The sequence below is a fragment of the Canis lupus genome, chromosome 15 (genome assembly GCF_003254725.2).
Source record: "Canis lupus dingo isolate Sandy chromosome 15, ASM325472v2, whole genome shotgun sequence".
In the NCBI taxonomy this organism is placed as follows: Eukaryota; Metazoa; Chordata; class Mammalia; order Carnivora; family Canidae; genus Canis; species Canis lupus.
The window spans coordinates 46,265,777-46,280,473 of NC_064257.1; the positions used below are offsets into that span (position 1 = coordinate 46,265,777).

Below are 14,697 nucleotides of genomic sequence, written 5' to 3' on the forward strand. Positions count from 1 at the left end.
AATGGAAGCACCATTGAGAAAATGGGGAGAAATAATGTCCTCTAGATCACGCAGGTCCTGAATGCTGAGATTGTCCATCTATGTCATGCTCTCTAGGCTATTATCTGGAGCATGGATGGCTGTGAAAAGCCTATGTATTTGGGTCAGGTGGGATCTGGGAAATGATGGTGGCTTAATGAGTGGGAAGACTTTGATATTTGGAACCAGAAACTCAAACTTGAGGTTAGGCTTTGTCATTTCTTGGGCATTTGGTCTAAGCTTAAGTTTTCTTAAACTGAAGAGATGGTAATGCACCATCCCCCCACCTCAAAGTTTTTTCTTAGTGTTGAATGAAATATCTGCACAATACGTTTTGAACCATAGAATAGGATACAAGTGCTAGCTATTCATAACACACACACCAGTGGTCCCTGAATTCTGGTCTTCGCACTCCTGGTGGCCTGAGCTGAGATTTACTGTGGTCTAGTAACACCTTTCATCTCCCACTGGCCCCAAGACAATGTGCGAAGCTTTTCTTAAAGCTCGGTGGATCCTTTTGAATGAGCCCTTTTCTCCCTCCTAAGCTTGTCCTTCTTGAATTTTAGGTATAGAAGGTTTGTTTGTTTACAGGTAAAATGATGGTGATAAAAGATGCTAGTTGCTTTCTTCTTCTTCTTCTTCTTCTTCTTCTTCTTCTTCTTCTTCTTCTTCTTCTTCTTCTTCTTCTTCTTTTTAAGTCTTGGTAAAAGACAACATTGTCAGCCTCTGTTGGGAGTAACTTTTGTTATGATTGGATTTTACTGGCATATGAAACTAGATTGCTAGGTACTCCTGACATGGACCATTCTCTTCTAAGAGCTCTGGTGCTGACAATACTGACTTTATATGAAGTAAAAAGAAGTTCTTCTTCTTCTTTTTTTAAAGATTTATTTATTTATTTATTCATGATAGACATAGAGAGAGAGAGAGGCAAAGACACAGAAGAAGCAGGCTCCATGCTGGGAGCCTGACGCAGGACTCGATTCCGGGACTCCAGGATCATGCCCTGGGCTAAAGGCAGACGCTAAACCACTGAGCCACCCAGGAATCCCCCCGTAAAAAGAAGTTCTGAGAATGTTCTGGTCACTGTGAATAGCTCACCTCTCTATTCTTCATCTTGCATTTTAAAGTTCAGCTTTACCATCATTAGTAAGGGCAGCTGCCTACCAAAGTGCTATAGTGGACTTAATGCTCTCTTAGATGCTAGACTAGATGCTTTTTCTCAGCATTGTGATTCTATGATTGTATTGTTTTTGAGAGGCCAGAACTGAATCCAAAACCAACATATACATTGAATGGAATTCTTGAAACCCTTGTGAGCTCTTACTACCTGGAAATAAAAAATATAGCTCATAATTAAGAGATTTTTTTTAGGTGTGAGATAGCAGTCCAGCAAACCATTTGAAAAGTATGTCTTCAGCTCTTTGCTTTGCTGCTGAAAAGTATTGAATCTTCTCTGAAATGATCTCTCTGAGCCTACTTATTTTTTTTTTTAAATTGGAATCAACAATGCTGGTCGTTTGTTTCCTTGAGCAGTATTAGTTGCTGTTTATTGGGCTTTTCCTCTTTAGTAATATATTTGAAACTCTGCATATCTGCTTATTTATGAGGAAAAACATAAAGTTCTATTTCTTGTTCAAGGGCCCGCTCCGTTTGGTTCCAGTTGGGTCAAACACTACTGCATGTATCGGAAAGCAGCCAAGAAGTTCAACATAATCCCATTTGAGCATAGATCTGGGGGAAAACTTGTAAGTATTTGATTATATATTATGTATTCTATGTGAGGCAGTTTTTGAGGCTGACATCTTAATGGTGTTTTTATTCACTAATGATAAACACATTATATTTTGGTTTTAGGATTAAGGTCTTTGTTTTCTTTTATTTCTAAATAAAATAGGCCACTAAACAACAATGTTTGTGGTTTTTGAATTGTATGTATGGATTTTAATGGTCAGGACTAGAATCCTTTTATTTCACCATTATTGGAGGATAAAGTGAACCCCTACAATGAGCTCACAACTCAGTGTTCAGTCAGATCGATATTTGCGTGGATCTGATGTGCACACATGTGTTCACAGTCTGAAAACATGATACATGACAATCTGTAATGAATTTTACTGTTTTCCATTTAGACTTACAAAGTTCTCACTTAGGCAGTTGCTAGTTAGTTAACTACTCCTCCCACAGAAATAAATAGCAAAACAACACGATAGCAAGAAGATTTCAGGAATTGGCTGTGTAGGAAAAATGATCGCTCTTTGGGTTTTAAATAGAAACTGTAGCTCATAGCAATAATCAGTAGTCTGGAGGAGGCAAAACTCTTCCACCAATATTGAACATAATGGGTAACACATTAAAAAAAAGCGGAAGTCATTGCTTGCTGGGTGGATGGGCATGATTTTGCCTAGGTGAGTACAGAATTAACTCAAGTTCACTTCTATTTATATATACTTTGCATCTTCCTGAAAAATATTTAAAGCAACTTATAATACAAACATAGATTTATAATGATGAAAATAGACATGGAAAATCAAGGCCATGGAAAAGAGGAGTAAGTGAGGAGGATATCAATCTTAAAGGCTGTTGGGGATAAGATTGAGCATGAGATTTGCATGTGAGATTCCTGTCAGGACTAACTCAAATGCTAAGACGTGTCTGCTTAGTGATGTCTCTCTATTTAACCACCGCATAATAAAAACATTTCAGAATATAATGACTGTGACATTTTGAATATTGGCATGTTTGAATGTTTGTTTAGTATTACTTGGAGATTCTCCTGTTTTAGTAAATATAAGAATGTTCTAAAAGTAGGTACTCAAAGTTCTTATAGTTCTTTACTCAGAACTATAACTATAACTATAACTATATTGCATCTATTTCCATTGGATGGTTTAGTGAGGTAAAATAGTACTGTATTAAAACAAATAAAGTAAATATAAATTCAGGGTGATCCACTCCAGAAACAAAATCCACATTGATTGACTGGTTCTAACTTTCGATGATCACAATAGCTACTCTAGGGCCTTATGATATACCTTTTAGGTAGATTCATATGGAATTAAAGTTTTTATAGGTAAAGAAGGTCACATATTGCCTTTTACATATGGTTTAACAATATGAATTAAACAAAACTATTCGTTCAAAAAGAGCGCAATAAGAGAATAACATGTTCTGGCATGTGGAAACTATATTGTTAATCTACCTTTTAAAATTAGTGCTTATGAGGTCTGGTTTAATGTTACTGTAATCAAAGCAAGATCCAGAAAACCTTAAGGAAAAGAGCATGACAAAAATGATTAAGATTATAAATAGGGGTGCCTGGGTGCCTCAGTCAGTTAAGCATCGGCCTTTGGCTCAGGTCTTGATCTCAGGGTCCTGGGATGGTGCTCTGCATCAGGCTCCCTGATTAGTGAGGAGTCTGCTTCTCCTTTTGCCCCTCATCCTGCTCCTGCTTTCTCTTTCTTTCTCTCAAACAAATAAATAAAATCTTTTTTTTTTTAAAGATTTTATTTATTTATTCATGAAAGACACAAAGAGAGAGAGAGGTGGAGACACAGGCAGAGGAAGAAGCAGGCTCCATGCAGGGAGCCTGATGTGGGACTCGATCCCAGATCTCCAGGATCACGCCCTGGGCCGAAGGCGGTGCTAAACCACTGAGCCACCAGGGCTGCTGTAAATAAAATCTTTTAAAAAAAGATTGTAAGTAGTGTTTAAACAAACTTGTTTGAAAGAGAATAAAATAAGGGGACTTAAAATCTTGAACCTTGGCCCCACCCTCCCCAATATAGGGTTCTTTGGTGTGTCTATGCTTATATTGTAGTTTTTGAGAATATTTAAAATGATTGTTTGCAGGGGGATGGAGAGGTGTTCTTTTTGAAAGAATGTACCAAGAGGCATACTGACTCCATTGACAGAAGGTTCTGTTTTGATGTAGAAGCTGCTGACCGGTAAGTTATTAGAATTATTGCGCTTAATGAAAGAGTCTTATAAAAATTATTTTAAAAAGTGGAAGTTAATTGAAACTTGAAAAAGAGATTTCCTTGGCCTGAAAGAATGTTATCTTGTTACATTTCCAGGCTTTGTATTCACTTTGACCGGTTTAGGCTTTGTCTCTGTGTTTAGCTATAGAGTAATAGCTTGATCTTGGCTGGAGTTTGGAGTCCTTCTAATGAGTAATTAAAAAATTACCTTGGAGCATTTCATTGTTGACATAGGCCTAATTGTGGCATTGAAAGAATAATGAGTGAAAATGAGGAAGTAGGTGACAAAGCTGACAAGAGCTGGTGGGTTGTTAATACAGAACAATATTCGTTTTCATGTGTGGGAATTTTCTGTGTGTATTCTGTGTATGATGGAGGGCTATAGGCAAACTGTTTACTCAAAGACTGCTTATCTTTTGCCTTGTTGTATGACTTTCAGTAATTATAAAAGACTCTTTGCCAGAGAGGAGGAAGTTAAAAACAGAAAAAAGTTCGTCTGATAATACTACTACTTCTCTGGCATTTATTTCTAGGTCCTTCTGTCACACTAAGGAAAATCTTGGTACTCGTAGAATATTTCTTTTGTACTGTCTGACAGTATGGTGGTTCCTTGCCAGTTCTGGTTTTGGCAATATTGGTCTTTAGATAAGGCTGTTTCATAGTTATATAACAGAAGTTTACAGTATGAGATTTTTGTAACAGAAGTTCATTTCAGGTCAGGACCAACAAATACACATGAGTCTTTTTTTTAAATTTTTATTTATTTATGATAGTCACATCAGAGAGAGAGAGAGAGAGGCAGAGACACAGGCAGAGGGAGAAGCAGGCAGGCTCCATGCACCGGGAGCCCGACGTGGGATTCGATCCTGGGTCTCCAGGATCGCGCCCTGGGCCAAAGGCAGGCGCCAAACCGCTGCGCCACCCAGGGATCCCGGACCCACAAATACAAAAATAATTAATGCTTCCTCTTCCCTCAGATGATATAACCAAGGCTATGGGATGGATGCTGAGAGGGAAAAACTATGCTTTACTTTACAATAAATGAATTGAAGACCACATACCTAGAAGTGTGCCATTAGGCATCACGATAAATTTGGCACTACCATGAGAAAATTAGTTTAATGAGCATATTGCCAGGACTGGAAAAAAGTGACAGAGAATGTCATTGTAGAAGAGGCTAACTTTTAGGCCAGTGAGAACTGGTTCAGATACCTCAAGAAGAGATTCAGTCTGTGTAGTACAACTTGAGTATTTGTATGTGTCTACCTATAGTGGGTATCTACTGAATCCTAAGTGTCAGACAGTGCTAAGTGCTCTAAATTTTTCTGTGCTTTATCTTATTTAATCCTGTGAGGCAGGTATTATCCTTTCCATTTTATGATGGGAATCTGGGCCATAAATAGTTTAAGTGATTTTTCCAAGGGAATATAGCTGAGATTTAAACTCCTGCATTTTGCCTCTAGAGCCTATTCTGCCTCTTGGCCACTACATCATAAGTCTGAGTATTACTGTGTAGTTGTGACATTCCCTAAATAATTGACAAAGGTGAGCCAGCAGTGATGTATACCAGATAGTGTGCTTAATGTGGTTAATATGGTTTGCTAGACTTGATCATGCCAAATGCACTTGGTCAATGATGATCTTTATTATGATTGTAACCACTGTCCACCCCTCACAAAGATTGACCAGGGATTACCGTGGAATTATTTTCACCTATATAGAGTAACATTTTATAAATAGACTCTGAGGATGGGGAAAAACTTTAGAGGTGATCTATTCTAGTGGTTTTTAAATTGCTTTATAGGGAAACCCTCTTCTCAAATAAAATTTTACATTTATGCATATATGAAACAATAAAAAAGAGAGTTCCCATATTAAAGTAGGGTAAGGGGCCTGCATCCCTACTTTTTCAGTTTCCTTCTTCTTATAGACATCTTTAATCTACGTCTGCTGACACCAGAGCTGCTTTCTGGGAAATCATGACAGGGGGACCACTCATCTAGTCTAGATGGATGGTTGAAGAAAGGCATATGGAGGATTTGACATCTCGTTGATGATTGATGGGTTATTTGGAGTCAGCTGGGATTGAGACTCCTATTCCAGGTAGAGAAAATGGTATGTGTGAAGGCCTGGAGTCAAGGAGGATGTGGCCCATTTGAGGTCCCTAGAGATACCAGCAACTTTAGAGCAGTCAAGAAGAGGAGGAGAAAGGCTTGAGAAGGGGAGCAAGGGCCTGACATTGAGGTTTCTCAGCTTAATCCATTACATGGCTTTAAGTTAAGTAGTAGGTAATACAGTTATATTTTTCAAAACTCACTCTGGCAGAGTAGAGAAAGGTCTGCAGATGGCAAGAGTAGATGAAAAGGGTCCTGGATTAGTGTTGGTAGCAGTGGGAGTGGAAGCTAAGGGATCCATTTGAGGGAGATGTTTAGAACTAAATTTAGAGACCAATTGGATCTTGGAATATAGAATGAAGGAGGGGATTGTTTCTGGCTTAAGCAACTAGATAGTGCCATTTACTGAGAGGGACAGCCAAGGAGGCTCAAGGATGGAGGATGATGAATATAGCCATGGTCATGTTGAGTTAGATTGCTGTGGATCATTCAGTAAAAAACCCAGTGTGTGTGTGTGTGTGGGGGGTGGTGGTGGTGGAACAATAACAACAAAAAAACCAGTGGGAATTTGGATGCAGCACTTGGCAGCTTTGGCAGCATCCATCACTGAATCATGCTTGTTGCCACAAGATTTCTTGGACTTCTCTATTTTCAGCCATTGCTTTTTTAAATTTAATTTAATTTATTTTTTCATGAGAGAGACACACACACAGAGAGAGAGAGAGAGAGAGAGAGAGAGAGGCAGAGACACAGGCAGAGGGAGAAGCAGGCTCCATGCAGGGAGCCCAACGTGGGACTTGATCCCAGGTCTCCAGGATCAGGCCCTGGGCTGAAGGTGGTGCTAAACCACTGAGCCACCGGGGCTGCCCTCAGCCATTGCTTTTTAAATGTCATTTCCTGTGGCTATCTTTTCTTTCTTTCTTTGTCCATTCACATGATTTCATCGCTCTGCAGTCTGTATTTTTCTTTTTTTCTGTGTTTTGAGCTGCTTTTAGAGTCTTTCCAATTCTAATGCTCCTATAATTTTTGGTGATTTCCATACTGCTTAAGATGAACCTTTTTAGCACCTTGCTTCCTGACTCCTTGAACTTCTCTCTTTTGGTCTTCTTGTTCTTTACTCTGCCTCAGCCATCCACTCTCACAGTTGTTGCTTAGATCTTGTCATTACAGGGACTGACAACTGCTCTAGAATCTCCACTGCAAGCCTTTCTCTTTCTGACATCACCTTCTATCCTTCTCTGCTTTTTTCCTGGTAAGTAACCTTAGATTCTCTCTAATCAGTTGAGCCTATTGTTACTCAATTTCTTACATCCTCGCTTCCTTCCTGATCTAGTTTAATTTCAATCATAATAGTCATTATTTTAAATATGCTCTTTTGTGTTTCTCTTCCTTTATTAGACTTGCTGGTACAACCTCAACTTAAGTAAGGTTCACCTCTGCCTCCTTTCTTTCTAGAGAGACATAGTTAGGCATGTTCACCAGGATCACTTCAGGTTCATGAGCACTAGCCTCAAGTAAGCCATTAATTCTAGCCACTAATTGTGTTGCATTTTCTAATTCTTTCATTCTCCTAATGATGAATATTTCATATTTTTCTCCTTATAAGCCTTTTTCCTAATAATTCTGTGTCCTGTTTTGCTATGAAAGTAGAAGCAATGAGAAGAGATCATCCACTGCCATAAACACCCACTCCATCCTGGTACCCAGACACCTTGCTCTTCCTCCGTCTCTGTGTGAGCTGTGTTCCTGAGCCTCTCTGTTCACTTGTCTCTCATCCTGTCCGTGTTACTCTACAATATCACTTTCTTGTTAACATGAGGGTTGCCCTTTCTACTGGATTATTCTCATCAGCACACAAAATACTCTTTTTCCTCCATTTTGAAAAAAAAAATGCCACCAGTGTCACCAGTGAAACACCCGTGTCTTGACCAGCCTTCCCTTTTGTCTGCTGCCCATTTCTCTCCTCTAATAAACAACAAAACTTCTTCAAAAGCTGTTATATTAAGATCTCAAATGTTCTTCCTCTCATTCTCTTTTGAGCCTTCTCCTGTCTGGCCTTTGTCTCTCCTCTGCACTGAGGTTGTGTTTGTCAAGCTATCATGATCTCCATGTGCTACATCAAGTTGTCAACTCTCCTGTCCTTCCTCCTCTTTGCTGGCAGCAGCATCTGATATGGCCAGTCACACTCCCCTCCATGACATACTTGCTTTACTTCTAAAACAATACACCTGCCTGTTTGTTTTCTGATACCCCATTGACTTTTCGATTTCTAGACTCATTTACAACTTCTCATTTCCCAGACCTTTTGATGTTGAAGTCCTCTGATGTTCATCTTTGAGCTCTTCTCATCCTAACCCTCAAGAGCTTGTCCAGCCTCATGGCTTTAAGTGCCATCCTTACATTGGTAACTCTGAGACTTATTATCTCTACCTGGATCTTTTCCCTGAGCTTCAGGTTCTTACCCAGCTGCCTACTCAGTATTGCTTCTGTGATGCATTTTGAACAGTGCAGAGGTGGGAGATAGTTTGTTTTTTGTAAATTTCCCCAGAATTCTTGGAACAAAAATGATCCCTTTATAGGATTTAACATTTTATGTAAGTATATTCAATCTTATGTAAATACTAATATCACAGAAATAGTTTTTCAAAAGTGATACATGTTTATTGTGAGTCTTTTTCTAAAGGTTTTTGGTTAACTTGGAAAATAACTTTATGTTATGTGTCTTCTTGAGTCTTTAGGGTTATGTTACTTTTGCATTATTGATTCCTCTTATTTTGCTTATTTCTTCATTTCTAATCAGGGAAACATCTATTCAGGTTTGATATTACTGAAGGATAGTGTTTGTGGGGCTGTTAGATTCCTGCTACCAACCCCGTCGTCATTGTGTTTCCCACTTTTGGAGCAAAATCTGGAGGGAGCGTGAGTGTACTCTGAGGTACTTCTGGCATTTCAGAAAGCTTATTTAGTGGAGAGATTGAATGAGGTAGGTTCTTCTCTTGTCTATTTCTCCGATTCCTGGCCAAATGGATGACTGGGAATTGTAAGTAATTTGTTCCTTGTCTATTAGATTATGAATTCCACGAGGGTAGAAACCCTGGTTTAGGATTACTTGGTACTGCGATACTAAACGCAAGACTTTCTATATGGTGGGCATTCACCAAATTTGTATTGAATTAAATGAAATTGAATTGTTGCTTAGAAGTGACAGAACTGGGATTAGATTCAATCAAGCAACTGTCAGTTAGCTATCCTTTTCTTCTGTACCACACAGCAGTGCTGTGAACTCCAGTGGTTTTTTTGTTTTTTGTTATTTTGCTTAAAGAAAATAAACTTAACCCATTATGGAGCAGATGGGTATTGTAAGTGGGTTTCTGATGGAATTTGTAGAGCATTCCTATCGGTACCTTCATATAGTAATTTCACAGTTGATTGAATGTGCTTAACATATAAACATATTTTGTCTTCTTTTCTGGTATCAGTTTTTGCTATTTTTTTTATTCCTTGGGTTGGAAAAGCAGTCAGATAACATTGTGACAACAGGCAAAATACTTCATAAACAGCAGCATGGAGCCTGGGCTAGCATTTGATTTATGTAGATATAAATCAAGAGCTTTCACTTAATTGTTGCATGAGTTTAGGTCAGGTTTGATTGCATGTAACAGAAAAACTCAAAATAAGATTGCTTAAATAATGCAAAGTTTCTTTTTTTTCTCTGATTTGGGAGAGCCTAGAGGAGATCAGACCAGGGTGAGTATAAGTAGCATGCTTCTTGGTGCCAGGTCTTATTCCCCCTTGTGCATGGCTTACTTTCCCAATCACCTTAAGTGCACCATGCCCCATCCCACTTAAATAGCACTGTCTCTTGTTGTAGGCACACTTTCCAGAAGTTGAACATAACACTTCTGATCCCATAATGATGTGAATGGAATTATATGGTTATAACCAGCTGCAAGGGAGGCTGGGAAATGCCAAGGCAGGGCAGTTGCTGTCTTTTGTTTCAAGACATCCCTGTGCTATTCTGATTCTTCTGGAATCTGTCACTGATAATGAAAGAGAGAATGGTTGAGGGTAGGGGCCCAACTAGCCGTTACTACTTCGATTATCAATGTTAAATGGACCTGTGCTTCATTTTCCTCCTCTCAGTTCACCAGAAGTATACTTTGACTATTTCAGCTAAGAACATTTAGGAACACATGTGCTGAGAATACCATCCAAAAAGTGAAAGGACAGCCCACAGAATGGGAGAAAATACTTGCAAATGGTATATCTGTTAAGGGACTTGTATCCAGGATACATAAATGACTCTTATAACTCAATAATAAAAAGACAAATAATCCAATTAAAAATGGGTAGAAGATTTGAATTAGACATTTTTTTTCAATGAAAATATGCAAGTGGCTAGTAAGTACATCAAAAGATGTTTAACAACATTAGCCATTAGGGAAATCAAAACCACAATGAGGGACTCCTGGCTGGCTCCCTCAGTAGAGCATGTGACTCCTGATCTTGGGGTCATGAGTTCAAGCCCCACAGCCCCACATTGGGCAAGGAACCTACTCAAAAAATTAAATAGGTTTTTAATTAAAAAATTAGATAAACAAACAAACAAACATATTTAAAATGAACCCACAATGTGATACCACTTCGTACTCACTAGGATGGCTGTAATTAAAAAATCATAATAACTAGTATTGGTGAGGATGTGGAGAAATTGGAACTTTCTCATATACTGATGATAGAAATTTAAAAAGGTATAACTGTTTTGGGAAGCAGTTTGGCAGTTCTTCAAAAACTTAAGCACAAAGGCATCTGGCTGGCTCATTTGGTAGGGCACGCAACTCTTCATCTCAGGGTTTTGAGTTTGAGCCCCATGTTGGGTGTAGACATTACTTAAAAATAAAATCTTTAAACAAAAAAAGTTAAGCATCAAGTTATCATGTGACCCAGAAATTCTGCTTCTAGTTATATATGCAAGAGAAATGAAAACCTACATCAGCATAAAAAGCTTGCACACGCCTGATCCCAGATTTCTGGGATCGAGTCCCACATCCAGCTCCTTGCATGGAGCCTGCTTCTCCCTCTGCCTGTGTCTCTGCCTCTCTCTCTCTGTGTGTCTCTCATGAATAAATAAATAAAATCTTTAAAAAAAAATCTTGCACACGTATGTCCACAGCAACATTATTCATAATGGCCAAAATGTAGAAACTACTGAAATGTCTGTCAGCTGATGAATGGATGGATAAAATGTGCTACATTCATACAAGGAAGTGTGACTTGGCAGTATAAAGGAATGAAGAGCTAATGTGTGCTATAATGTGGATGAATCTTGGAAACTGCATGCTTAGTGAAATAAGCGAGTCACAAGAGACTATGTATATGATTATATGACACATCCAGAGCAGGCAAATTGTTATAGGCAGAAAGGAGATTAGTGGCTGCCTAGGGCTGGGAGTTTCAAGGGAAATGGACACTAACTGCTAATTGATATGGAGTATTTTGGGGAGGTGATGAAAATGTTCTAAAATTGATTTTGGTTATGGTTCTACAACTCTTTGAATATATTAAAAGCTGTTGAATTATATACTCTGAGTAAATTTTATAGTGTGAATTTCAATAAAGCTTTAAAAAAATGCAGCTGCAAATAAGGAGCATAATTAAAATGACGTAAACATTCAGTACTTCATGCCAGCCACACACTGATACTGTGGGCTATGAAATGATCCTGTCACTCATTTCAAGTGGGGGAAGAGGATTTTGTGTGGTTAGTTGCTCCTTGGCAAGCTGTAGTATGTCAGAAGATGCAGCGTTATTCTCCAAAGGATTAAACATCATCTCCTTCCTCCTGTCCCAACCATTTTGTTATATAATGTGCTTTTAGCTTCCTTCGTATGCTTATCACATGCCACATTGTGCTGTGACCCCCACACATTTGCTTGATAAATAATTACCATTGTGTGAGGTTCTCCCACACATCACATTCAGGCACTGCTTAAAGAAAATGCTTCCCATTTTGCTCTCATTAATCTGACATTTCAGATGTTCTGTTTGGTTTGATTTTTGCCTGATTCCTGGTATATTAGTCTTGAAGGATGGCAAGATACTTCTTACTTTCATAATTCCCTCATTTATATTTTCACGATGACAGTGGGTGGAGGCAGTTGACTAGGTATCTGGAGCAGTAAACATTTTCAAGTACTGCGACACCAAAGACTTTATTTAGCAGCTATGTGCATGCTACTTTCTTGTTTGTCACTTGAAAAGTAAGTTAAGAACATGTTGCTTCCAGAAGCCCATGCAGTTAGGCTGAATAATAATGTTTCTGTAGCACATTAACTACGGTATATTTGTAAGTATCTTACAGAGCATGCCATTCAGGCACTTAAACAGTCATGGACTGTGTTTGGCACTAAGGATGCAAGAATGAGAAGCTAAAAGGTCTGGCTTTGAGGGGACTCACAGACTAAGAGTGTTTTCAGAGGTCTGAGGTGCTTTAGGAGCTGTGAAGCAATGAGTGGGGCTGGCTGGGAAAGCTCGCTAGAAAAATTGTTAAATTGGATCTTGAAGATTTGGTAACGGTTTGGAAACTCAGAGGCAGGGTTGCCTAAGGCAGAAAGAATGATAGGAAGTCTTGAGAAAACATATTGAGATAATCTTTTAAGTCTTGTTCTCAACTGTGAGTGATTGTGTCTGGAGACACTGTGATTGTCATACTAACCCGGCGTGGATGGAGACCAGCCCTGATGCTAAATATCCAGCACAAGACAGTCCTCTGCAACGAAGCATCATCTGGTTTAGTATAACAGCTTAATTGGTTATAGTTCAGGGGATGAATAAAACCAGAATGTGAAGGGATCTGTAAGGGCTGATGCATCATTCAAGAATTCTTAGATTCCAGAGTGGAGAGACTAGGAAAAAAATCATTTTAAAAGAGTTTAGGTGGAACTGGTAGAAAATGGATTACGCAGAATTAGAGACAGCATTTCTTGCATATAAGCTTCTGTGTTTTTCATAATATGTAAGATTTTGCCCTAAAGATGGTAGTTGATAGAGGCATACTGAAAGACACATTTTATTTTTTAAATTTTATTTAAAATTAAATTAACATATAGTATATTATTAGTTTCAAAGGTAGAGTTCAGTGAGTGACTCATCAGTCTTCTATAACACCCAATTCTCATTACACACATGCCCTCCTTAATGCCCATCACCCACATGCCCCATCCCTGCATCCCCATCCCCTCCAGCAACCCTCAGTTTGTTTCCTATATTAAGAGTTTCTTTGATTTGTCTCCTTCTCTGACTTTGTCTTGTTTTATTTTTCCTCCTTCCTCTACCCTACTGTTTTGTTTCTTAAATTCCACATATGAGTGAAATCATATAATTGTTGAAAGACACATTTTATATGGTTCCATTATTTAAATGGAAATCTAAATTGGCATTAATATGAATTTATTCTTAAAATGCATGTTGAAGGACATTGTAATGTGGATCATAGAACCATTCTTAGCTTTTGTGAATAAAGTTGTAATGAACAATTGTATAGAAGGGTTTTTGTGGACACATACTTTCATTTCTCTTGGATAAATACCTTGAGTGGGATTGCTGGTGTGTGCATGTGTGTGTGTGTGTGTGTATATATATATATATATATATATACACACACACACATATGTTTTTATATATATGTTTATGTATATTTGGCTTTTTATGAAATTGACAGTTTTCCAGAGTAGTTTTAATCCTCCTACCAGCAATATATGGGAGTTCCAGTTGCTCTACCCTCTTACCGATCTTTGATCATGGCAGTCTTTTTCTTTTTAGCCACTTATGGTTAGTGATGTTGAATAATTTTTCATGTGCTTTTTAGCCATTTATATTTCTTCTGTTGTGAAGTGTTTATTCAAATCCTTTGCTCATTTAAAAAAGTATGTTTTTTTTTGTTGTTGTTGTTGTTATTGGATTGTAGGAATTATTCTAAGTATTCTGGTTACAAATCTTTCATCCAATATATTAGTTGTAAATATTTAATTTGTGGCTTGGCTACTCATTTTTTTTTTAAGATTTTATTTATTTATTCATGAGAGAGACGGGGAGCGGGGGCAGAGACACAGGCAGAGAGAGAAGCAGGCTCCATGCAGGGAGCCTGACATGGGACTCGATCCCGGGTCTCCAGAATCAGGCCCTGGGCTGAAGGCAGCGCTAAACTGCTGAGCTACCCGGGCTGCCCGGCTACTCATTTTCTTAACAGTGTTTTTGATGAGAAGAACATCCTAATTTTGATAAAGTTGTATTTATCAATTATTTTTAAAGATTTAATTTATTTATTTGAGAGAGAGAGTGAGTGAGTGCATGCCACATGCAAGTTGAAGGTAGGAACAGATGGGGAAAGAGAGGGAGAATCTGAAGCAGACTCCTTGCTGAACAGGGAGCCTGTCTCTGGGCTCGATCTCACCTCTGCAAGATCATGACCTGAGCTGAAACCAAGAGTCGGAGACTGAACTGACTGAGCCACTCAGGCACCCCTCAATTTATCAGTTTTTAAAAATTTTATTGCTAGAGCTCTTTGCTTTAAGAAATCTTTATCC

At 38.4% G+C, this 14,697-nt stretch overlaps 1 protein-coding gene across 10 annotated transcripts in view; it reads left to right on the plus strand.

The window, feature by feature from the left end:
• ARHGAP10 (Rho GTPase activating protein 10) overlaps positions 1 to 14,697 on the plus strand; it is a 316,861-nt gene that overhangs the window by 143,585 nt on the left and 158,579 nt on the right. For all 10 annotated transcript variants that reach the window (XR_007402325.1, XM_025438802.2, XM_049094179.1 and 7 more), the window contains 2 exons: positions 1,660 to 1,766; positions 3,871 to 3,965. Coding sequence is in view for 9 of the 10 variants with exons in the window: in XM_025438802.2 (XP_025294587.1) it covers positions 1,660 to 1,766; positions 3,871 to 3,965 (202 nt within the window). In the remaining variant the exon portion in view is untranslated. The remainder of the gene's footprint in view (positions 1 to 1,659; positions 1,767 to 3,870; positions 3,966 to 14,697) is intronic.